Genomic DNA, 25,470 nt, shown 5'->3' with positions numbered 1-25,470 from the left:
GAAATGTTTACAGGCTGCATCTGCTTTCTTATTAGTTGGAAAAAAAGAGATAGCCTCCAATCAATCAATTTAGGAAAACATGCAGTGTCATTACAATAAAAACCAGCCGATCATAATGTGTGGTAATGGTGAGTAAGGAAAAGACGGTATTCAATACAATAAAATACTTTTTCTTTAACAATATTCTGCACAGACTTTGTTTTGTAATTTTATGTACAGGTCTGTATATAATATGTACTGTATATAAACCGTATTCCAATAAAACCTCCCCACATAGCTGGTTAGGCACATGTAGTTGGTTCAGGAGAAGGGTGGCGGGATGTGGGGAGAGGGGTTAGGACGGGGTACAGTACTTTCTCTTTTCTAGAACCATAAACAGAGAGGATATATAGTGGTAGGCCTAAGTAGGATCATATTTGGCAAAGTGCCAGTTACAATAATACCCTGTGAACGTGACCCAGCTTGCTCGCACATACTGCAGATATATTAGTAATCTCTTATAATTCACATGTACCGAGTCTGGATATGCTACGCAAGTGTAGTATCACACAATGCTATACTCTATCATAATAGGACTGTAATATTTCACATCTGATATAGAATAGTCTATTTTTTATGTTTATACATATATTGTACTCAATTGTGTCTACTAATCTAGAAATGTAGATTACATTATAAAATATACATCTCCCAGTAAAATATTTTCAATTTTTCAACACATTCCATCTCAAAGTTTAGAAAGAAAAAAAGGTCATGCTAAAAGATTCTTGTCTCTTTGATTTTTGTTTTTCCTTTTTTTAAATGGCTGACTTTGACTTCAGTATTCATTGGGCCACATCTTAGTTATCTTTCGTCTCTCACAAGCAGCCCTTGGTAGTCACAAAGGCCAGTGTATGCACAATTGCACACTCTCAAACAAGCCTTATACATACAAAAGGATGGAGAGGACATTTCATCATCTCCTTTTTTGGCACAAATTTGCCAAACATAAGAGGGATCCTCCCCGAAAATGTTAAAAACCATGCTACAATTTGTTCCGAGGAAACGCCAGACAAATGTGTAATAAATAAATAAATTACATAAATAAATAAATAAACAAAGAGGGGAAAATTTAACACTTTTTTTCTTTTTCTAATGCAACTGCAAATGTGCCGTGATCTCGGCGCAATGACCACCTTTCTTCTCCACCTTTTTAACAGGGGTAAAATAAATGTACTTGAGATTTCTCCTGACCCTGTGGAGAGGCTTTGGAGAATAGATTTGACTGTCACGGTTCCACACATCGAGATTAGAGAGAGAGAGAGAGAGAGAGAGGGGCATTGGCATAGCAAGGTACAAATCTTTGTTTTCTTTTTCCTCGCAGAGGGATCATCCCTTTAGTCGGTAGTGTGTGAAATTGAGAGGATTGTATTGTGCACCTCTGGCTTGAGTCATGAATTTGAAGGGAGTTAGGCTGGTGGATTCCAGTAAGACTTTGGCAGCACTGCTCTTGCTGTCTGCTTTATCATCCATTTGGTGGGACCTGCTTGGTCAGATGACCGATCAGGCCAAAAATATCTTGGGTTGGAAATTGGAATCCATCACTCCATCCATCTTCATTCAAAAAGCAGTGTAGGCTACTAGAGAGAAATGACAAACTTATTAATTATCGTAGGAAAGAAAGAAAACAACTAAGAAATTAATCTCTTTTCATGGCTATTGTGTCAGGATAACTGTTAGTTCCTGACAGGTGTAATTGTAATCTTGTTGATGGTCTATTTCCTCCTTTGACCACATGGGGGTGTTGTAGTCTCACAGTGAATAAGGGGCTCCTTCTGTAGTCTTATAAAGCCACAAAGATTCAAGCCCTAAAATCCCCCCAGCCAGATCCCACCCCGCAAACACTGCGACTTCAGAAAGAATATATAAAAAGCAAACGGCTCTGTGTATTCTGTCTGTGAAGCTCTCCGCCCGCGAGGGTTGTACTGCTAGACTGCAAAGCTCCCTCTGGTAAACACGAGTGTTCACACTATGTATGTACAAACGGCACTAGCTTTTTTCGCATTGGCCTTGACTGCTGAATACTGAGGACAAATGATGGTTCCATGGGATATGAGGAAAGAGAGCTGAGATTGAGCAGAAGAGAGGCCCTGTGTACAGTATGTGTGTGGAGTGGAGCTGTCCCATTTTTCTTTTGATTGATCGACTCAAGTCTCACGGCTAGTGTATGATATTTGCCACCGGTTAACTCTAACTCTATTGAAACGGCCTTTGTGGATTCTCATCCATCTGAGTTTTTAGGGTAGTGTGTCGGTACTGAAACATTCTCCACAGCGACCCGAGCCATCCTTCCTCGCTGATGGCACCACTGAAGCGTATAATAGGCATTATACACCCATAGAATAGCCGGCGGAAAATCTCAGCTATACGTAAAGAACATATTCGGCTGTAAGTAGCATTCGTAGAGGATCCACCGGGAGTTATTCTCTCTCTCCTCTCTGCTCCCACGAGATTTTGTGCCTGTTAAGCCCTTTATTTTCCAGTGAGAGAGAAGTGCTGCATGAACACGCACGGGCATGCTACGACTGTGTGACCCCATCGTCTCCACTGACTGTTGGGACTTGAAATGATTCTTGCTTTTTCTTCCATGTAAAATAAAATGTGAAAAAAGGAGAGGAGAATAAAAGAAAGAGGGAGTAAAGTCAAGTCTCAAATTTAAAAACTGAGCCCCCGCCTCGGATCCAGGCATCTCTCTTTAGTGCTCAGTTTGGCCCATCTAGACGAGGGCTTGAGTTGTGTATCCGTTTGCAATTGCAGTGAGTAAATCGCAAAAGGCAGAGTGAAAGTGAACGAGTGACTAAGGTAATATATTAGCAGAACATTAAAAGATCCCAGACATGGGCTTGGAGAAGGACGCAAATCGGGTTTACACGTCACTGAACTGCAGAGAGACCCGAGCGAGCTGCTGCTTGTGGGACAATAACCCTGTTCAGAGTCGAGTCTGGGCCTCGGGGATGTAGATCTCGATGCTATCGGCGCTCTCCGTGGCCGAGTTTTGTCGGAAGGAGGCAGTCCGCTTGGTCTGCAGCAGCCTGCGTCTGGCCTCTGTCCTCTGGCGGTCCCCCAGGTCCAGAGACTTCTCCCTGACTGGCAGCGTGCGGCCACCGCTAGCACGAGGAGGAACCACCAAGCCCCCTGCCCCCCCTCCTCCTCCTCCTAGGACCCCCGCGTCGCCAACGCTGTCAGCCCGGAGGGTGCCGCTCACCCCCCCGGCTGGCTTCTTTGGTAAGGGAGGAGGAAGCTTCTTATCCTCCTTCGTGGTTGGCAGGGGTGTGGCGTAGGGTCGCAGGGGGGCACAGCGAGGAGGCACCACATCCGTTTGGTGCACGACAATGGTTTTGTGTGAGTGACGGAGCACAATGGGAGGGAGAATGGGGCACAAAATGGGCAATGTATAGCAATGGGTGAATGAAGAAACGATTGACGTTTGGGAGTGTGTGAGGAGGCGTTTATATGTGACGGGGCACAGGCGGGTTGCAGCATGGACAAACGAGTGACACAATCAAAGGATCATCACAATGAAAAGTACCAGCATGCATTGCAGTCAAGAGGATGCAAAATAATGTTACAGCGGGAAAGAGGATGATGAAGAGAAGACGAAAGGCGAGATAAAAGAAAAAAGAAAAGAGAAACAAGTGTTAGTTATTGTTATGTTGTCAAATGACACTGTAAAGAATTGCAATGGTGCATTGTCTATTGTGTAATGAGCTTTGTCAGAGCTTGATTCCAGTGTATGTCACTGCAGTAAGTTAGTAATGAATAGACATCATTTGTATGCCTGCATTAAAGATAAATAACCATTTTCACAAGTATTCGGCAACATTGTTTTGAGAGGCTCCAAAGTCTGTCGGGCGGCTCAGGTCCTTTTGCCGTTCTGTAGTTTCACGGCCAGTGGCGGCCGGGAGGGCTGGACCACCTGTGCCACTCTCCTGCACACGGCCATCTTGGCTCTCGGGGAGTGCTGAAGGGCGACCAGGGCCGTGCGGACCCTCGGGCAGCTCACCTTCTTTTCGGGCGACAGCCTCCAGCCGGAGTCCTTGAGCCTCTGGAGGTCCTGGAACTTGATCCTGATGTCCTCCATGTTAAGCTGGAGCAGGTCCCAGAAGCCTGCCAGGTCCTGAGTGCTGGGCTGGGGGTAGGCAGACGGGTCCTGGGCGGACGGAAGGGGTGCGAGGGGGACCAAGTGAATCATTGTGGGCAGGAGTAAAGAAAAGACAAGAGGAAACAAAATAATGAAATTAGATCGGAAACACGTTAAGCTGTTTTGCTCCAGGGCTAATTCCATCCTCCATAATATGCATTGAATCTCTGCAAACTGTAATCAGCTGTCAGTCAGCTGATTGTATCAATCAGCCTAGCTTCCTATTCCTCATTCACATCTCAGTCACACATTCATACTCCAATCAGAATTCACGCTCAAGCATAGTGGTCCCTTTAAATACGGCTTTGCATTCACTTCATCTCTGCTTGTCTTGCTGCCTGCCTCCACCCCAGCATCCACAGAGTCTGGCATAGGCTAAAACACTTAGTACATGTATTACTATTGTATCCCTATGGGGGTTTTGCTAATGTTCCCTGATTTTGCTTCAGGAGCTTCAGCTTGCTTCAGCTTCAGGAGCATTCAATGTTATTGTCCGGTGGGACATCATCGAAAACGTTCCCCCCATTTTAGCCGACGAGACCGAAAATCTTAAAACGTGAATAACTCTTGATCTAAATCATTCCGTCCAATGTTAAGCAAAGATTATGTGTTAGACGGCCCATCGCGGTCCCGTCGCTGGCCGCGTTAGAATTAATCATACCTCCCTTGTTGTCGTTCACCTCGGGAGTGTTTTGGCTACATCAAGCTATTTCAGCTACATCCGGGATAGCACCTGGTCCGTCGCTAAATGCTGCTATAAATCGCTGGGGGCTCTGATTTAATGGATTAAATAACCCCAGGTGTTCGGAGTGTTAACTGTATTCCATTTGTTGCAATAAATGGTTAATCTACTTTGACGTAAGTGTTTCCTGTCTAAAATGTGCTATTGACTATTCACACAGCGGCCGTTTTGTAATTACATCATAGCATTTTGACCGCTGTGGTCAATATGGTCCTTACGTGATTAGATTAAACAAGTCATGCTGCAGCAGAAATCACGCATGCTCACCACGCTTTGCTGGCAAAGGCGGAAGAACTGTTGGACCTTTTGTGACATGAGCATCTGGGCACTGCCAACTGCGTTCCGAATCAGCTCCAGAACTAAAGGAAAGAACGGGAAGTGGGGAAAACAAAGGAGAGAAGGAAGCAAGCGTCAGAAGCTGTATACATCAAACTACGTAGAGTCCATACATTGTCCTCTTTTCTCCTCTGCTCCGACCTCTCGCACATACAGTGGTCAAAAGCAGGGTTGGGTGTAACTAGTAATGAAGTAACTAGTTACTGTAATTACACTACTTTGGTCGGTAACGAGTAATATAACTACACTACTCCTCCAAATTGGTAATCACATTACAGTTACTAGTTACTTGCGTCCTGTTGCTGCTTTCAGCAGTGTTGCGTTGGAGAATAATGCACACAACTAAGGAGATGAGTTGAACAGGTACATTTCGATGCCAATACTTCAGTACTCCTGTGCCCATACTCACTCTCCTCGGGCAGTTGGTTCTCCTCCGCCTCTCTCTCCATGCCCTGGCACCAGCCCTCCATCCTCTCCACCTCGGTCTGGAGCAGGCGTAAGAAGAACTCTCCGTCTCTCATGCAGGGGGAGGCGCGGCCCGAATCGGGCAGGCTCCGCGGTCCCTCCAGGGACGGCGTGCCCGCCCAGGCCCGCTCGGCGGCGAGGGGCGACGGGGAGTGGGTGCGAGGGGGTAGGTGGGGGAGCTGGTGTGACCCCCGCGGGTCTGCCGGGCATGGCTCCGTGGAAAAGCCACTCTGGATATAGTCCTGGTACAATACGCGAGAATGACAGAAAAGGTGTCATTCATTGTCTGTTCACGGCTATTGGCTAAACATAATTGTGCAGTTAATAAGTCGTGGATGTTTTTGAATTTTCAATCGTTACCTTAAAAGGCAACGATAAAGTAACTTTCACAAAGTTTGAGTCAGCTATGCGTCCCGATCTGACCAATATGCCCATAAATGGGAATATCAGAGGCCCCCAGGGGACTGATCAATCATCATGTCATCAGCATTTTTGGGGATAAATTAAAAACGACCTTAATAATACACTTTCTGTAGTGTCTGACATCAGTGCATGTTTAAAATGAAATCCATATATGCCTTTAGTGTAACGTTGTAATGTGTATGACTGTGGCATTCGTTGGACTATCCAAAGTTTTGAAGGAAATAAAAAAATACAGACTACTACTAGACTATACAGTTGGGCTCCCTCAAGAGATTGAGCCCACTAATTAACACAGAGGACACTTTTAACCTTGGCGTTTAAGTGTATAATACGGGGTAGTTCAGTACCTCCCTGTAGGCCCACTGTCCTTGGGTGTGGACAGTCCGGTGGTACTCTGTGTACTGGCCAGCCGACTCAGGCTCCGAAGAGTGGCGCTGGAAGGAGCAGCCGAACTGGAGGCTCTTGTCCTGTGTGGGTACGGCGATGCTGAGCCCCGGGAAGCCCTCGGGATCCAGGTCCGCCTGCACACTAGCCGTCACGCTGTTGGAGCGCTTAAATCGAGCCCGCCTATAGTCCAAACACAGACAGAGGAATGTGTCAAACGTAGTTCATTTTCTAAGAGCGATAACTGGTTTCCTGCGTGCTTAATTAATCCACATTTGTGGCACGATCTGATAAAATCAGATCAAGGAAGCAATTCACGACGGTTTTTATGGGTTTGTTTTTGTTTTCTTCATATTACACAAGTTGTTGAAGAATCCACTCAACATTACAAAGAGCAGTTTCAGGATCACAAAATGCTTTTTGAGCATTTGAAAGGCTTTTTCTCACCTTCTTGATTTGAGGTTTGACAACTTTTAAATAAGTGTATCCTCAAATAGTTTCAGATCGTAGTGCATGACACATTCGAAATCTTACAATCTGCATTTTCATAATTTGTGAACTGAAAAATGTCCATGCCGTATACTTACTGTATCAGATCCTGCCACATTTGACGTATAGTCACGTTTGGATTAAAAAAATCTAAATCAAATGCCATTGCGGCGATAACAAAATGATTACTTGAGATGGGAAGTAGCCTAGTAAAATCCAATGACTTTTTTTCAAGACCTATACTTCTACACACTTGCTTTTAGTTGAGCTTTTAAAATCCTTGTTATTCATGTCCTCACTGTATTTCCTTATTCACTGCTATTTTTGTAATGTTTTTCTTTGCTTTTCTTTTTTCTCTATTTCTCTGTAAAGCACTTTGAGCTGCATTTCATGTCGTGAAAGGTGCTATATTTAAACAATGTTAAATTTGCCACTTGATTTGCCATACCCTCTATTATTATTATGACGCATAAAATGACGCATTGAAATGTCAACCTCCTTAGCTCTAATCAAGTCAAGCTCGTTCCCTCTTCTGCCTTCACCGCCTGATGAGGTGCAACTGCACTCATCGCACTGTTCTCTCGCACTTGGTGTTCACGCTCTGTTACGTTCGCACCCCGCCTTCCTCCTCGGCGGCTGCGTCGACACTTTGTTAATAGAAGCACGAGCACATGCTGGGCGGAGGTGAGCATGTGTGCGTGCGGCGTCTCTGTACACAGTGTGTGGACACATCATGCATGCTATGTGTGAATGTGATCTCTGCGTGATGCTGTGGATAATTTTGGAGCCGTACTTGTTAAAGTCATCATGTTATTGCGTATAGGAATTGCAGTTGTCATGGTTACATTCAGACGTGTGAAAAGAGTAGACATCATTTTTGGAACACCGGTCACTGAGCTCAAGTAGTTAACCACTTAAACCTTATATACGTTGTTGACCGGGGTCCACCAGGGCTCTGTAAATGGCCCACCCTTTTTTTATCCTACAATCTCACAGTGCCTTCTGTACCAAACTTTGACTGCTGATCTAAGACAAAGAGCCTGTTGTATTTGGGCAACGTAGCCTATCTTTCTATTGCACTTTGAGCTCCAGGCAGCACTACTTATCAACCACTAGGCGTCCTAAACTTCTCAATGAAAGAGTAGGGAGACAAAGTTCTGCATTGCAGCTTTCAATGAAGCAAAACATGAGTGAAAAGGCCTCGGCGTATGTTTTACAGTAGCTGCTTGGTTTGTGTGTCTAATGTCTATGTTGATTTTGACAGCAATTTTGGCTTATTATAGCGCCACCAGGAGGCCACAACCTGTGGCTTGAGTTATTTTGTTTGTTTCAGTCATAGTCGTTTGAATAAAATTCTGTATATTTGTATTCATAATTTAGTCAACTAAAATGTATTACTTTCTTTAGTCTAGTTTTAGTTGACTAAATATAACATTTTGGTAAATCTATAGTTGATTTAGTCGACTTCAATGTATTTTTGGCGGGCCGTGATGCCATGAAATGGATTTTCACTTCGCTGAAAATAGCCGATATATAAGCTCATCAGCGACCATATTCGATCGTGACACCCATGATGACTTGTTTTAGTTCTACTGGATCTCTTCTCCATTAGTCCCTCCTTTATAACATTTTAGTCTAGTTTTTATTTGTTGACAAAATTGTCAGTATTTAGTCATCGTTTAGTCATCATAGGCTAGTTCTTATTTCGTTTTTTATTTCGTTTTTGTCAATGAAAAAATGGTTGTCGGGCAACAGACATTTGGTTACCTCTTATCTTCCTCCACTTGGACCCCTATGGAGTGCACCTCCCTGAGTGCTTTCGCCTCTGGGTCTGAGTCCGACAGGGTCTCTGAGCTGTCCACCTGGCATCGACACAAAGAACACCAAAGAGTTGGAGCACAGAGGAACACACACGAGAGACACTCACAATGGGCTCTATGCACACACACCATTTTAGAAAGAACTTAGGCCCCGGGTACGGGTCTGTAACTCTCAGTCATGTTCCAAATGGCCCCGTACGGGTCTGTAACTCTCAGTCATGTTCCAAATGGCCCCGTACGGGTCTGTAACTCTCAGTCATGTTCCAAATGGCCCCGTACGGGTCTGTAACTCTCAGTCATGTTCCAAATGGCCCCGTACGGGTCTGTAACTCTCAGTCATGTTCAGAATGGCCCCGTACGGGTCTGTAACTCTCAGTCATGTTCCAAATGGCCCCGTACGGGTCTGTAACTCTCAGTCATGTTCCAAATGGTCCCGTACGGGTCTGTAACTCTCAGTCATGTTCCAAATGGCCCCGTACGGGTCTGTAACTCTCAGTCATGTTCAGAATGGCCCCGTACGGGTCTGTAACTCTCAGTCATGTTCCAAATGGTCCCGTACGGGTCTGTAACTCTCAGTCATGTTCCAAATGGCCCCGTACGGGTCTGTAACTCTCAGTCATGCCGGGTTCCAAATGGCCCCGTACGGGTCTGTAACTCTGAGAGTCATGCCGGGTCATTCAAATGACCAAAGCGTTTATCCAACTGATTTACCATCACAGTAATTCCGCTGTGTTCATTTATCCGTTTGTTAACGTACTGTAAGTAGCCAAATGGACCGCTTGTACACTCTCTGAGATGATTTAAACACTGAGGATTTGACGGCGCCTGGCTGTACCACCAAGTCGTCTCACCTGAACGGCTATGGAGGGCCTCCACTTCCTGCCGCCTCGCCCGTCCTCCTGGCCCGGCCCTCCGGCTTTACCCTGCAGCAGTATGCCGCTCTGGGGCAGGGAGATGGACTTCCCCAGGCTGCCCCCCGGTTGCGCTCTGACGTCCCGCTCCCTGGCCGGCCTCGGGGGCCCCTCCAGCAGACTGTCGGCCGAGCTGCTGTGCTTGGCCCTCACCCCCACGCCGGGGCCCCCCATTCCGTACGGCACCAGCTCCCGGGAGCCAGGCGCCCTGCCCCCGTCCAGGCTCTCTGCGGAGTTGCTGTGCTGCTTGGAGCGCCCGGCGGGGCCCGTGCCGGCATAGAAGCCCCCGCCGCCCCTGGAGGAGCGACCCGACTGCCCCTCGTCCACGGAGTTGCTGTGCTGCTTGTTGGCTCGTCCGGGGCCCGGCGTGGGCTGCCCCGTGCTCTGGAAGTAGGCGTCCTGGGTGGATTCGGTGCTGCTCTGCGCCCGCACCGAGAGCGAGGACTTGGACATGCGAGGTGGTAGTGGCGGAGGGCCGCCCTTGCGGTACGGGAAGACTGTCGGTCCAGGGTGAGAGGGACGGGACGGAGGACAGAGACATAGTGATGTTATTCATGGCGGAATAGAGAGAACAAAAGAGCAAGTTCAGACAACCAAACAACCTTCTCCAAACATTTCATTTTGATACTCTATGTGCTTCAGGGAGAGACGGAGGAGTAAAGGAGAGACTGAGAGATGAAAGCACTCATAAAACAAAAAACCCTTTAAAAATATATGTTATTTCCTGAGAGGAATGTTAAAAAGAAGCTATACTCTCTCTCTCTCTCTCTCTCCCTCTCTGCCACACCCCATATACAGTAGACATATAAGTTTTCTTTTGATTAAATAAATGTACACTTCAAAGTGTGCGATGAACCTTATCCAGAGAGTGTGTGTGTGTGTGTGTGTGTGTGTGTGTGTGTGTGTGTGTGTGTGTGTGTGTGTGTGTGTGTGTGCGTGCATGTGTGCGCGTGTGCGCATGTTTGTGCTTTTTACATTTTCAGTTTTTCTTTATACTTGCCATGTTGTCTGCAGCTCCTATCCGTTTCTGTGTATAATATAAACAGACGTACATCTCTTACGCCTTTTGTCCTTTCAATCTATCCCTCACTGCATCCCTCACCCCACCCATTGGTGGGTGGTGGGATTGTACGCAGTGTGTGCATGTGTGAGGCAGATGGATGTATGACACTTCAGAGAGGCTTTAATAAATCTCCAGAGGACTTAGTGGTTTAAGCCTTGAAAAATTAGTTCTGTAAGGCACCACTGAGACCACACACACACACACACACACACACACACACGACAAATAATCCACATGCATAGGCAATGACGTGCACATATTTCTTTAATTTATCCATATTTCTATTCAGACAAAAGTAGCTGCCTTCTGTATTATACTTGTATGTGACAATAAGCACACTTGAACTATTTTTCTCTCTCTCTCTCTCTCACTCACTCACTCACTCTCTCACTCTCACTCTCACTCTCACTCTCACTCACATACACACACACACACGCACACACAGTTCTCAGCAGATGTAAATGAGGTTTGACCAAGAGTGAGGACCAACAAAAGGCAGTGGGAGAAAGCGGTAGGCTAAAAGAAACATCGTGTGGAGCAAAAGCAGAGGGAGAGAGAGAGGAGGGAGGAGGATATCGGGGACTAAGATACACAGTACAGTAGCAAGAGGCATTGAGCTATCATAATCATCATGTGTGTTCCGTTCCCTAATACTGAGCCAGAGGAGGCGTCCATTACCCATGGGAGTGAGATGGAGATATGAGATGCAGACAAGACTGCAGTGAGGGATAGATTGAAAGGACAAAAGGCGTAAGAGATGTACGTCTATATACGTTTATATTATACACAGAAACGGATAGGAGCTGCTGTGTTGGGAGAGACGAGAGAGATTGATAAAGTGAGGGGGAGACGCGCTGCGCTCTGATCACGTTCAAGACAGATATCTCGTGTTGTCATTATAGCGAAGTAAAGGCGGTTCTATCCCCACTCAAAATGCACACCTGCCCGGTCGGGCAACCCAGTAGCAACCCTCACCTGCCCGACCATTTCTTTTACCTGCCCCGGGCAATCGGGCAACCGTTAGTGTCAACCCCTGCGTTGCGTAGTAGTCGTGTAATATGTACGGATTTTGGGGCTTTCTAGGCATGTATGTGCTGAATTGAGTTGTACTCACCGACACCGCCCTTGATGGTTCCCTGGGGGCCGGACATGGAGAAGACGGACAGACAGTCGTCGTCCTGCGTGCAGCCAGCCTGGATGGCGCGCACGTAGCTGTGGCTGCGCGTGCGAAACACCCCCGGCAGGTCCAGCGCCTCCACGGCCTGAGACTCCACCTCGCCGAACATGGTCTCGCAGACCGCCTCGAACTGCCGGTTCAGACTGTCCCCCAGCTGAGAGTCATGACGCAAACCACAAGACATACAGTATATAAGACACAGGTTACAATGTACACGCACGCACGCACAAAATCCATACCAACATATTACATTGTATCCTCTATTTTATTTTACTCATTCTTCAGACCTGAGACCATGGAGATTCTACAAAATGTCTTTTAAATCCTAACAGCCTATGTTTCTACATCAGTGGTGCACAAACAATTTCATGTCAATGAGCCCAAAATGATGTGTATTTGGCCACTGGACACCCTCCCCCCCCATCTGAAAATATTTTGTACAAGGGACCCCCCCAGAAGCAAAGATATTAATTTAAAAGTGAAAGAGTATACGGTATATTGAAAGATTTGATTTGCGACACATTTTCATAATTTTTCAAAAATAGAGAGTGCTGCGCTACCAGCTTGTATATCTGCTATATTTCCATGCCTTCCAGGTGTCAATGGATTAACTTTGTACATTCTGCGAAAGGCTGATATACAGTACCTGTGTGCTGGTTAGGGAGCGAGTGTAGCTTCGAGAGCGTGTGTGGCTCTTGGGCGTGGTTCGGCTGTTGGGGAAGGAGTCTGTGCACTGCTTACAAGAGTACCTAGATAAAAACATCAAATGTAACAAACATTGCACTGCATTAATGTGGTGAGATGTATATAAGACAAACACACTTGTAATGGGAAATGGAGGGGAATGGAATTGGTATCTTTAGATCGGTTTTCAAAAGACCTTTACATGTTTTAGACATGACATTCTGCGTAACTAGTACTTTTACTTTAGGTACTTTTAGTATATTTCGATCGTAATACTTTTGTACTTTTTTGTATACTTGTGACAGCGCATTTCTGCATTGCAGCATTGATAGTTTTACTTAAGTAAATAATTTCAGTACACTTTTCCCACCACTGCGTGTCTGGCCCGTGTGGAACGTCTGGCTTACCGTTGGTCCATGCTGACGGAGCGTCGGAAGGCGTCGCGCTGGGCGATCAGGGTGGTCTTGGGCGAGGCTTTGGGACTGGCGTCCGAGTCGGCGCTGTCGTCGTCGCCCATGGCTTTGATGTAGCTGCCGCTCCGCATGCGTCGGCACGGGATCTCCCCTCCCCCGCCCTCGGACACCCCCCCTGGGTAACCCCCGGCCCATTCGTCTGATGGCACCTGGAGGCAGCGCATTCACACCAGGCGTTGGTCACACATGCACACGCACACACAGTCGAGGAGCATTGAAACTAAATGTATGTAGATGCTGAGTCCATTTTTTGTTTTTTGTTTGTCAAAATAGTACTAAGAGTAATTAATGCATTCCTCTGAACTGGACAATTACGGGGAAAATTAATTACTTTCATACGTACAGTAACTTCAAGTGAAAAATAAACAATGGTGAGATAGAGAAAAAAATATATCACTGCATTGCGGGTACTCGTCTCATCTACTATTCAAGCTGCCGATCTCTTTGATCTCTTGAAATGGAAATAATTTTCACTTTTTTTTTGTAAAACATATTTCAACGCTCAAATAGAATGTTCATGATTAGCCATTCAAACACAAATACATACATACACACTTCCACACCAACCAGCGCCCAGACATACTGTAGGTAGAGAGGACATCCACACATGCAGGCTCATGTGAACGGTGAACACACACACACACACACACACACACACACAGACACAAAATGCAAATACATGCTCTTGTGCGATGGTGTGAGAGAAAGTGACGAAGGGACTTACAGAAAGAGAGAAACTCTGACAGCTAGAGAAACACTAATAACACAAGGAGAAATAGAGTGTAAGCAGCATGAAGCCAGCAGCGAGAGAGAGAGAGAGAGACAAAAACATATGTTTGGCAGACACTGAAACACTTGGAATGAGCCTTTGACCAGCACAAGACAGATACAACCTAATAAACAAGGCAGATTAAATGGGCCAGCAAGCACAAAACAAACACAGGTATAAATATGTAGAGAGAGAGAGAGAGCATACTCGATTGAGCCAGCCAAGCTTCCAAACAGGAACACACACAAACACACAAACATAAAACATGGCTTGAAAGAGAGTCATCAGACCGAAGCAAAATGGTACAAGTCAAATTCAACACAACATAACACTAAACAGATGGCTGAAAAGTAGGAGTGATGATGCCAAAAGAAAACATCAGACAGACAGACAGACAGACATTATGAGTCCAGGCATTAGCACAACCAAATCATCCAGTTACCTTCTACTTTGAAGCCTATTATACTCTCTGTGTGCGTGCGTGCGCCGTGCGTATGTACGTGCAGTTGTAATTCCTCTCTTAATTTTGACATTTAGGCTTATTTGAGCCAATAATTCCCTCTGCCAACCTGGGGAGAGCCCTTAACTGAGATCATGCTTCCTTCAATGCATGAGGAGTGAGCAGCCCGCTTCTTTTCACCAGACAGGAAGGAGTTCCCCAGTACGAGCGCATACAAGGAACCAGTTAATTTCCCCTCCAGTAGGGCGACCAGGATTACTGCATGTTTTTTGTGAGCGTATACCTACCCTAGCTAGAACATGCAAACTCCACAGAGAGGCCCTTTGGCCAACCCCCACCCCACACTGGACGCTGATGACACGGAGGAGAGAACATGCCCACATCGTCCCCCGCAGAACCCGCAGTGTTGGGTCAGCTACATGTAGCTTATAATTAACTTGCCCAACACTGGTTTTCATTATTTATTTTATGTTTTTTTTCCAGTAAGAATTGAGACTCGAATACCTGCACGTATACTGTAGGCATAGTGGAGTAAGCAATAGGTCTATTAAAGGTAATTGATAGGCCTATTAGCTATGATTCATTGTTATCTGCATGTGTTGGCCAAGTTAAGCTGCATGTAGCTGACCCAACACTGCGAACCCTGGATAGTCTAGCTGTGAGGCGACCGCTCTACCGACTGTGCCACCGTGCTCCCCTAAATTAGAATAATTGAGCCAATAATGACAACAATTTCAATCCAGTGCAGGCAGCATGTATGAGACTAAAAGGACCATGCTGGCGGTCTGGCAGGTGTAGCCCATTAAGTTAATTACCCATTACTCATACTTGACATTTTATTTTTCGAAGGTATTGGATCCAATTTATTTTATTGTGGCAGATACATGATATAAGCTTGCAGATACATGACACTTGTTTTTTATACATTAGATGAGTCCATATAGAGACTAAATATCACTGCACGTTTATTATTTGTCTAAGTTATGTTATTGTTGCATTTTGATAAACGTATTGAGAAACATATAGTCCTAGTCCCTGAAGGAAAAACTGATTCATGAACGAAATGAGCCAACATTGACTCAATTAATCAGCCAAGTTTTCTAACATTTAAATTACTTTGGAGAAGCTATATCTAAAAAGAAAGAGATTAACAGGAAAATGGTCTGTTTATGCATGTACAGTACGATATAATGGACAAAGTGTCAATGACAACTATAATGACAGCAGTATGCTCGTTTCACTGAAAGAACATTCTAGCCGTGCCACTCCAAAAGGCAGGCACACGCACGCACGCGCGCGCGCACACACACACACACACACACACACACACACTCTGCAGGGGTGCTGTCCAACTGACTGCATTTTTAAAGGTCATAACTTAAAAGAGATGACTCAGCCTTGTCTCCCCATGGTCTTCTTCTATCTTATCTCACTGTCCATTTCCTTCGCTGTCTCTCCTCTTTCTCTGCAACCATCTCCTTTATCTCATATCTACCCTCAAGCCTTATTGTTTTGCTAACTGTATAGGCTATGCCTTTATATCTTACTGTTTTACCCTCTCTCTCTGCCTTGACTCACATTCTCCCTGTATTATCTTTTTTATCATTCAGCACCAGAGAGGGGAGGGGAGGGGAAGGGGAAGGGGAAGGGGAAGGGGAAGGGGAAGGGGAAGGGACCCAAGACATGGAAAATACTCACACCTTTGACCACTAGTCCAGACTGTGATTTAAACTCAGTTTCTTCACATCATGAGACAGATCTCCCTTTAAACAAATTTAAAATTATTTGTGGTTCTGTTTTAGAAATGGTCATGTCTCATCTAGGTCTTGCCATTTTACCATCAGTACATGTGTCATAAAGACTGATCATCATGGTAAGGTTCTTGCTGGATCTGGGCTTTAGTTCCGACATACTATTGATCCGAAACCTCAATCCTAACCTAACCCTAACCGCAAGCACGGGAGCAGCACATGTCGGACCATCGCTTTTTCGCATCGCATCGCATGTCCCCCCGCTTCGGATCTTCGGTGTGTCGGAAAAGCGTGCGCACCCCCCCGCAAGCACTGGGTTCAGGACCCATTTGTGGGTCACGGACACATTTGTATGGGTCCCTTTATTGTTTGTTTCCTACATTTATAGTTTTTGAGCGGTGCACGTCTGTCTGTCTGTCCCTATGTCTGTCTGTCCCTATGTCTGTCTGTTTAGAGTAAGACCTATTGACCCCAAGCAGTCAGCTAATGGGAGTCACGTTCGACACACACACACACACACACACACACACACACACACACACACACCTGCTATCTTCAGTAGTTTGGGTCCCGGGGAGACATCAAATTTCTCTTTTGGGTCAGGGCTAAAAGGTTTGAGAACCACTTTACAATGTTACCACCACTAAAACGTATGTTCTGTGCGTGCAAGTGGAAGATTTGCCTCCAAGCAAAGTTGCTTTGCTTCAGTTGACGTGGCAGTGTGGCTTTGGGCTCAAGGGCTGTGGTGTGTGTGTGTGTGTGTGTGTGTGTGTGTGTGTGTGTGTGTGTGTGTGCGCATGAATGCGGTGTGTGCCTAACCATAAGCACTCCCACTGAAGTGATCTCAGGCTCAGTGGACCCATGTCACCCTGCAGGTACGGTGACATGCAGTCAGCATGGCTCGCTGTTCCCTTCAATACTGTCCCCGCAAGTACCAGTATGAGATGAAATAGTGTCCCCCGCAAGTACCAGTATGAGATGAAATAGTGTCCCCCGCAAGTACCAGTATGAGATGAAATAGTGTCCCCCGCAAGTACCAGTATGAAATGAAATAGTGTCCCTGCAAGTACCAGTATGAGATTAAATAATGTCTCCGCAAGTACCAGTATGAGATTAAATAATGTCTCCGCAAGTACCAGTATGAGATTAAATAATGTCTCCGCAAGTACCAGTATGAGATGAAATAATGTCTCCGCAAGTACCAGTATGAGATGAAATAGTGTCTCTGCAAGTACCAGTATGAGATGAAATAGTGTCCCCCGCAAGTACCAGTATGAGATGAAATAGTGTCTCTGCAAGTACCAGTATGAGATGAAATAGTGTCTCTGCAAGTACCAGTATCAGATGAAATAGTGTCCCCCGCAAGTACCAGTATGAGATGAAATAGTGTCCCCCGCAAGTACCAGTATGAGATGAAATAGTGTCTCCGCAAGTACCAGTATGAGATGAAATAGTGTCTCTGCAAGTACCAGTATCAGATGAAATAGTGTCTCCGCAAGTACCAGTATGAGATGAAATAGTGTCTCCGCAAGTACCAGTATGAGATTAAATAGTGTCTCCGCAAGTACCAGTATGAGATTAAATAGTGTCCCCCGCAAGTACTAGTATGAGATGAAATAGTGTCCCCCGCAAGTACCAGTATGAGATGAAATAGTGTCCCCCGCAAGTACCAGTATGAGATGAAATAGTGTCCCCCGCAAGTACCAGTATGAGATGAAATAGTGTCCCCCGCAAGTACCAGTATGAGATGAAATAGTGTCCCCCGCAAGTACCAGTATGAGATGAAATAGTGTCCCCCGCAAGTACTAGTATGAGATGAAATAGTGTCCCCCGCAAGTACCAGTATGAGATGAAATAGTGTCCCTGCAAGTACCAGTATGAGATGAAATAGTGTCCCCCGCAAGTACCAGTATGAGATGAAATAGTGTCCCCCGCAAGTACCAGTATGAGATGAAATAATGTCAGATCAACATACTGTATGGAATTAATTCTGTATTGGCCATATATGGAGCGTGTCACGAGGCTTTAGCGTGACTGCGTGACTGACTGACAGGTTTTTCATAGTAAACAATAAATACATAAGTATAAATTATTTATACATATTTCTTCTGATGCTCCCTTATTCCCCTCATCCTCTTTCTGTGTCCCCTGGTCCTTCTCTCTAACCATATAGTTTTCTTCTCTTCCTCATTCTCACTCCTCTATCTATCCCTGTTCTTTCTCCCCTCCCCCTCCCACGTGCCTCTCTCTCTCTCTCTCTCTCTCTCTCTCGCTCTCTCTCTTACCTACCTATCAGTAAAGCTCAGCTGTGTTGAACTGATGAGAGCTGGAGAAAACTTGAGGGTCTCCTGTGGCTGCCTGCTGTTTCCAGAGAAAGAGCCCACAAGCCAGTTCAATGACAGCACAGCTTGGGGCCATGAGTACATCTGTGTGTGTGTACGTGTGTGTGTGTGTGTGTGTGTGTGTGTGTGTGTGTGTGTGTGTGTGTGTCTGTCTCAGAGTATTCTCTGTGTCTATTATGCACAAGCATGTGTGTCTTTGTGTGTCTGTATGCACGTGTGCGTGCATGTGCTCGTGTGAATTGGATCTCTAATGTTCCATAATTATGCGTGTTTTGCATGCGTCACATTACGTCCAGGCGACCGCGTGCTTTGTGAGTGTGCTCATGATGGAGTCAACAACATGCGTTTGTGCGACGCTTCTCATCTTCCTGTGCAAGTGCACCGACACAGCCGTTAGCTTTCCACTGCATTCATACATACAAAATGAGAGCCGTCAAAATGACTTTGGACAGGTGGAAAACCTTGCAGAGTGACACATTACTTCACCTGGGTTACGTCTTCTGATAGTTGTACTTGAATGTTGACATTCAATTATTATCCTGTAGTGTTTCATTAGCGCAAGCGTGACAAAATAGTCTCGTAGTGACGCCGCTGATCAACACACGTTGAAAGGCTACAATAAAGAAAACACTAGTCTACAACGTCGCAGTAATACTAATTCTGGGGCTCCACACATATGCACGCACGCACGGACGCACACAAGAAGTACACGCACCTGCAAGTAATGGAAGGTCCTCTCCTTCATTTTATTGTCCAGGGGCACCAGGGCCTTGTCGTAGCCGCCTCCTCCTCCTCCTCCTCCTCCTCCTCCTCCTCCTCCGCCTCTGCTGGAAGGATACACCTCCCTCGCCTGGCTCACCGTCATGGCCGACCACGTGCTTCTCTTCAGGGAGTGTCCGTGGTGTCCGTGGTGTCCCTGTTGGTGTCCTCCCCCCTCGGTCCCCCCCAGGGCCATGCTGGTGCAGGCCAGACACTCTCCTCCCCCTCCTCCTCCCCCTCCTCCTCCACCTCCCCCTCCCCCTCCTCCTCCTCTCTCCTTTGGCTTCTTCATGGTCAGATCCTGTATGGCAGCGTCCAGACTCTCGTGTCCGAGCGGGTATCCTGCCCCGCCGCGCCTCCCTCCTCCGCCCACCAGGAAGCTGCTGTCGCTGTCCAGGTTGTCGTCGGAGCTCCACCAGCCGGCCGTGCGGCTCCGGTGGCGTCGGCCGCCAGACTCATGCCGTGAGTCGCCACTCTTGCTGCGCTCGCGCGACTTGCTCCTGCGGGCCGAGCGCGAGTGGTGTCCTCCTCCCCCTCCTCCTCCGTCCTCCGCTCCGCTCCTGTGGCCTCCTCCTCCGCCTCCCCTTTCGCCGCCGCGGTAGTCCCCGCCTCTTGTGCCGTTGTAGTCCCGCTTGTTGGACGGCGCCTCCAGCGAGTGTGACTTGGCAAAGAGCCGCTGCACCGAGTGCACCAAGTGGCGGATGCGCGACGGGCTCTCGCTGCGCTGCTCGGTGCCCCCGCCGCCGCTGGCCGTGCGCTGGTACTGCAGCGTGTGGAAGCCGTCCGGATGTTGGAAGGGCACCTGCTTCTCGAACTGGTCCATCAGGCCGGGGGGGATGCGGTGCATCTTGCCCCCGTGGTGGTGGTGGTGGTGGTGGGACCCCGAGGACAGGCACTCCTCGCACGAGTCGTACGACTGCAGGGGAGGATGCTGGCTGGGGTGCGAGCGGGGGAACGTGCCGCCCCCTCCTCCGGAGTGGCCGTGCGAGTGCGAGTGGTGTCTCTCCAGGGCCAGGGCGTCGGCCACGGCGGGACCCCCGGGGGGGTAGTAGTGACCCCCGTCGTTGTGACCCTGGTAATATTCTCGTGCCGTGGCGGGGTCGCAGTCCTCGGGCATGCAGTGGCAGGGGCCCCCTCCCCCTCCCCCGCCGGACGAGTGCTGGGACAGACTGCGGCTGACATGGTATCCTTTGGCAGGCGCCGGGCCGTGGTGGGCCGTCCGGGCCGAAAGGGGGCGCTGTTGGCGCGACAGGGCTACGCCGTGCTCACCTGTGGGGAACAAGCACACAAAAAAGGAAGTTTAGTTAGTTTAGTAGAGAGCTGACCTCAGTCTCAAAATATGTTTTTCAATTAACGTCTTTACTACCATCTAGTGTTCATAAACTTTGACCGCTTCAATGCTCATTGACTTCAATGCGCTTTGAAAACCGGGTTATAATGGAGGCTCAACGGAGCTGGATTTAGAAGGAGGAGGGCTATTCTACCTCGAGCAATGCTAAAAGGTAAACAGACGGACGGCGCGTTCATATATACAGTAAACTAAACGTAGCTGGCAAGAACAGGTCCCAGGGTGGGTAGTAATGGTTGATGTGGTTAAACGTGACACAAGATGCGTTCCAGCCAGGTCTACTTGATTAAACAGGTCTACATGAACTTGCGGTGTATGTGTGTAAGGAAGGACGACAACTTGAAAGGAATGAATGTCTGTAAGAGAAAGAAGAAAAGCAACAGACTGATAATACATGTATAGCTGCTGTGTTGTAAAGTGCATCTGATTCACATATTTACTGTATGTACAGCATGTACTTTCCTTTATTTATTTATCTCTTTATCTCTTTTTTATATTTTATACCCTCGTAAATGCACAGGGTTTAAAATCCAACCCTGAGTGTAAAATCCAGGGTCCAGTTTTTTCATGAGTTAAATGTGTCTGTGCATTTATCCTGCAACAGAGACAGCTCTCAGCTTCCCATGCACTTATCGCAAAACCTGTGATCCATCTGGATTCTGGGCAGATGGAACAGCAACAACGGCCCCTTTGCCCCTCTCTCTCTCTCTCTCTCTCTCTCTCTCTCTCTCTCTCTCTCAGTTTTTATTAACCTTCACTTTTCCCAGTCATCATAATTTACAACTAAGTACGACACATCGACTCATCTTTCTGAGCAAGTATATGTTTTCCGTCTGCTTCTACGCAGACAAGTTATATGAATAAAAGAACATATCGACATCGGTCTCATATTGTATGTGTTACACGTTACACTATACATTATGAGCGTGAAAACTAAGCAGGCTGTTTATGACCACCAGTATCGTGCATGCAGTAGTGATGTTTGGTTAGCTGGTTTTGGAGCCATGTCCTCCTCATGTGGGGCCTTGGAATTCATCCAGAGATGAAAGAAAAGTGACAGCTGCTGTGATAATTATCTAACAGAGCGTGGCCTGTTCTCCTTGATTGGCTGAATGGCAGCCCACCACCCGTGGTGCACGCACATCCAGCCATGTAATTGGATGGAGCTGTGACGACAAGGCGCTTCAAATGAGCATCCTACAGCCTTGGCACCAGGAGTAGAGAGCCCGCTTCTGAATAATGATGTGTGGTTCAATAACACTAAACTAAACAAAAATCTAAAACTAGGCATTCTTTTTTTTTAACCCATTTAGGACTGAGGCCGATTCTTTAAAAAAAATATTCTAAATCCTAAAAGTTTTCTGAAAAAACTGTTTCTATGTCAGTGGTGTTCAACCTTTTTCATGTCAAGCAAAAACATTTTTTTTTTATTTGAGTTAAAAAAAGGATTCTCGCCTCGATTTTCACGATTTTTCAAAAATAGCAGAACTACAAGCTTGTAGCACAGCACTCGGTGCTGCGCTATGAGCTTGTAGATCATTTATTTTTCAACAGCTAAAGTATAAAATAACGCTTAAAACACCAAAAGGGGTACTGTAAAAAAGAGAAAAAGGCCACACACTCCTAGCCACGATGCTGTATATTTATTGACAAGAATCCAATGTTTCGACCTAGGAGGTCTTCTTCAGGGAATGACAGTGGCTCTTCTCTGCCTAAAGGGCTACTGTATATTACCATGTTTCCTTCATTATGGAGCTGACTGATCGTTAGTAGCTGTCAGTCACAGTGCCACACACACACACACACACACACACACACACACACACACAAAACACATGTCTTCAAGTGACAATAACAGACAGCACAAAAGGTTAGAACAAGCTAATATACAACACATCCGATTGTTTTCCCTTTTGCTCTCAGTCACTCCCTCTCTCAGTGCCTCTTTTCTGAGCACATCTCTTTTCCTCTGTCCCTGCACTTGACCTACTTAACTCAGTCTTCCTGTCATCTCTCCTCTGCTCTCCTCTCCTCTCCTCTCCTCTCCTCTCCTCTCCTCTCCTCTCCTCTCCTAACCGTGTTGTCTTTCAGGAAAAAGGGAAAAAAATAAAGTGTGTTCTAGAGGGTATGCGCGTGGCATCATTCATCATCAAACCTGGAAGTTATGTGGGAACGTCTACTGAGTGGCATAAAATGTATTTCTGGCCTTGACAGCCCATACAGAAAAAGTTGTATTTGATTGCATTAAACGACGTTAAACGACATTAAACTCACTTTGCCACTCCATTTGCCACTTCATTTGTCACTCCATTTGTCATTCACGTTATGCATGTGCATGTGCATACTCCGATATAGATCCGATGTAGTTATTATTTCGCTCTAAATTCTACTTACTTTTTAAAATAAAAGCCCCTGCAGACACAAAACCCGGGCTATATGTCACTGTAAGTGAAAATAGACAATCTACAAGCACACATTGAGTTGCATTGCAATGTGGTTGTGAATTTGTTATTTTTCCACTAGGCTACTTTTTATATAACACTGCCAAAGTCTGACGTCAATATGGCTATTGGGCACTATTCCACAGGTTTTAAAGGGATCTTAGATAGCCTCATATAAGAACCGTGTTTGAAAAATAAACAAATCATCCCGTCTGTTTCGCTCATATGGATATGAAGAATCAACCTGTAGCACTGCCACATAAAACATGTATTTTCTGTCCTGGTATGAGTAATGAAAGAAAATGAAACATAACATACTGGGTGATAACAAGGGAATATAGTGGTTAAAATATGGCTGAATATTTAACCTCAAAATGTAGTGTACGGAAACACATACATATTTTTTCTACTCCACTACATCTTGGATTAAACCTTAGTTACTGGTTACTGGTTACTGCCCCTTCGGGGACACTAAATAAACTTGAACCTTGAACTTTGTAGATTTTGAACAGTATTACAAAACCCTATTTTGGACATGTGACACATTGCGAGCTTGTAGATCTGCTATTATATCAAAGATTGTTATACATTTGATCACTTTAAATGGGACATTCTGCATATTGAGTACTTTTTGAATTCCGAACTTTTACTTGTACCAGAGTATTGTTATATTGCAGTATTGACAGTTTTACTTAAGTAAAACATTTGAGTATTTTTCCCAGCGCTGGTAAAGTGTTATTGGTGCACCAAAGCCCCTCCCCTGTTCCCTTGCCTGGATGGATAATGGACGAGCTTATTATTATTGTGGATGACTCACTCCCTTCCGGAGGCCAAAAAACAATGAGCCAAACAACACAACCCTGTGACTGTTCAGGCACTCTATTTATTCCATTCTTCAGAACCTGGATATATTCAAATCTTTCTGCACTATTGCCATTCAATTCTTTTGTTGTATTCATTCTGTCCACTCTCTGTCTCTCTCTCTCTTACCCTAAAGCAGCCACGGACAGAAGTGCACTATATGGCAGGTCCATTTCTTAGTTAAATGAACGCTCTAGATGTTTTTGCTGTATATGTACAGCTCGTAGTCAAATTGATGTTTACACAAGCTTTGATCCGGAGCTGTTTAAATATTCATGCTGCAATGCCAGCTCCTCTGACCCACTTTCCCAACTTAAGTAAAAGTATCAATACTGCAATATAGAAATACTCTGTTGCAAGTGCAAGTAAGTAACTAGTGTAGTGGAGTAGAAGTATATTGAAGGGAATTGAACACACAGGTGAATATGTAAATGAGCATCTCACAAAGAGAAATGGAGAAATTGCAAGAGATGCTCGAATCCTGAAAAAGGAAAAAATGGAATCCAGGACACTTGGACAAGGAACTGTAAGATAATGATAGGGCTGCCTGGTACACCTGAACAGGTCAACAATACAAATGAGTTTGTGAATGAATTTACTTTTACTGTGTGGCCCAGTGCCCCCCCACAAAATGACCCGAACTACTTATTGACCAAAAACCAGAGCAGACTCGGGCAATCAATTAATACAGTTGCAGACACTATATTAATGACAAGTATTTCATACAGCTTAAGTTAAAACAAATCGTAACTATCCCTTTAAGCAAAGCTTAATTTGCGCATAACGTACTGGGGATCAGATGACTGTTAAGTTTAGGGCCCCAGACGGAGGTCTCCGTCCTATTAATTAGTACAGTGTGATGCCTAATAGGACGGAGATTATTGATATCAAAACCGATCGCATCGCTCCACAGGATGGGAGCGTCTGTTGCGGAACAGTGGGACGTCATCGAAAATGTTCCCCCCCTGTTTAGCCGACGAGACCGAACATCTTAAAACGTTAATAACTCTTGATCTAAAGACATGAAAACAATAGATGTATTCTGTCCAGCTCATGAATGTAGCCTGTACTATTGTGTCAGGTGGGTCTATGATGGACCCACCTGACACAATAGTGCAGGTCCCCAGGTTGCTCTTAGTCAGGATGGTGGTCCCTGGGTCAAAATCAGTTGAAAAACCACTTGTTTAGGGTGACTGTGTCAAAGATAAAGACTGCTCGTCTAAAAATTGCCATTTGTTAAATCGGGCCTATTCACACCACTAGACATTAGCGAGAGACAATAGCAGACATCATCTGGACGTGGTAAGCTGTCCCATTCGGCTTACATTATAAACCGTGTGCTACATTGTCAGACGCTGGGCATTGTGTGCGAAAGCGTCAGCTCTATTCCGCCTCTGTGGGCACAATGGAACTAAGTCGCCGCATGGCAGGGGGCAGATATGTCGACTCATTTAAGAAGACGGGCAGGTTAGCCGCCTCGCACAACCTTAATGGGCAGAAGTCAAACAATGGGAGCGGTTGCCATTCGTATGTGAGCCTTCCATATGTACAATAGGCTAGAAAGACCCTATTAAATGTCGGAGCTATGGAAC

General features: G+C 45.9%; 1 protein-coding gene across 1 annotated transcript in view; it reads right to left on the bottom strand.

Moving 5' to 3' along the window:
• Window positions 1–2,968: 2,968 nt before the first annotated feature.
• Window positions 2,969–25,470, bottom strand: part of dlgap3 (discs, large homolog-associated protein 3) — a gene marked incomplete at both ends in the record, with an annotated part of 75,613 nt that continues 53,111 nt past the window's right edge. Inside the window, 12 exons of the mRNA XM_080787143.1 lie at window positions 2,969–3,292; window positions 4,043–4,189; window positions 5,190–5,281; window positions 5,668–5,965; window positions 6,494–6,713; window positions 8,787–8,881; window positions 9,691–10,247; window positions 11,928–12,144; window positions 12,637–12,739; window positions 13,082–13,296; window positions 13,872–13,904; window positions 19,185–20,497. Of these exons, the coding sequence (XP_080643269.1) occupies window positions 2,969–3,292; window positions 4,043–4,189; window positions 5,190–5,281; window positions 5,668–5,965; window positions 6,494–6,713; window positions 8,787–8,881; window positions 9,691–10,247; window positions 11,928–12,144; window positions 12,637–12,739; window positions 13,082–13,296; window positions 13,872–13,904; window positions 19,185–20,497 (3,614 nt within the window). The remainder of the gene's footprint in view (window positions 3,293–4,042; window positions 4,190–5,189; window positions 5,282–5,667; window positions 5,966–6,493; window positions 6,714–8,786; window positions 8,882–9,690; window positions 10,248–11,927; window positions 12,145–12,636; window positions 12,740–13,081; window positions 13,297–13,871; window positions 13,905–19,184; window positions 20,498–25,470) is intronic.

This window comes from Protomyctophum bolini (genome assembly GCF_963924005.1).
Source record: "Protomyctophum bolini genome assembly, chromosome: 17".
NCBI classification, from domain to species: Eukaryota; Metazoa; Chordata; class Actinopteri; order Myctophiformes; family Myctophidae; genus Protomyctophum; species Protomyctophum bolini.
This window is presented reverse-complemented; position numbering and strand designations above follow the sequence as displayed.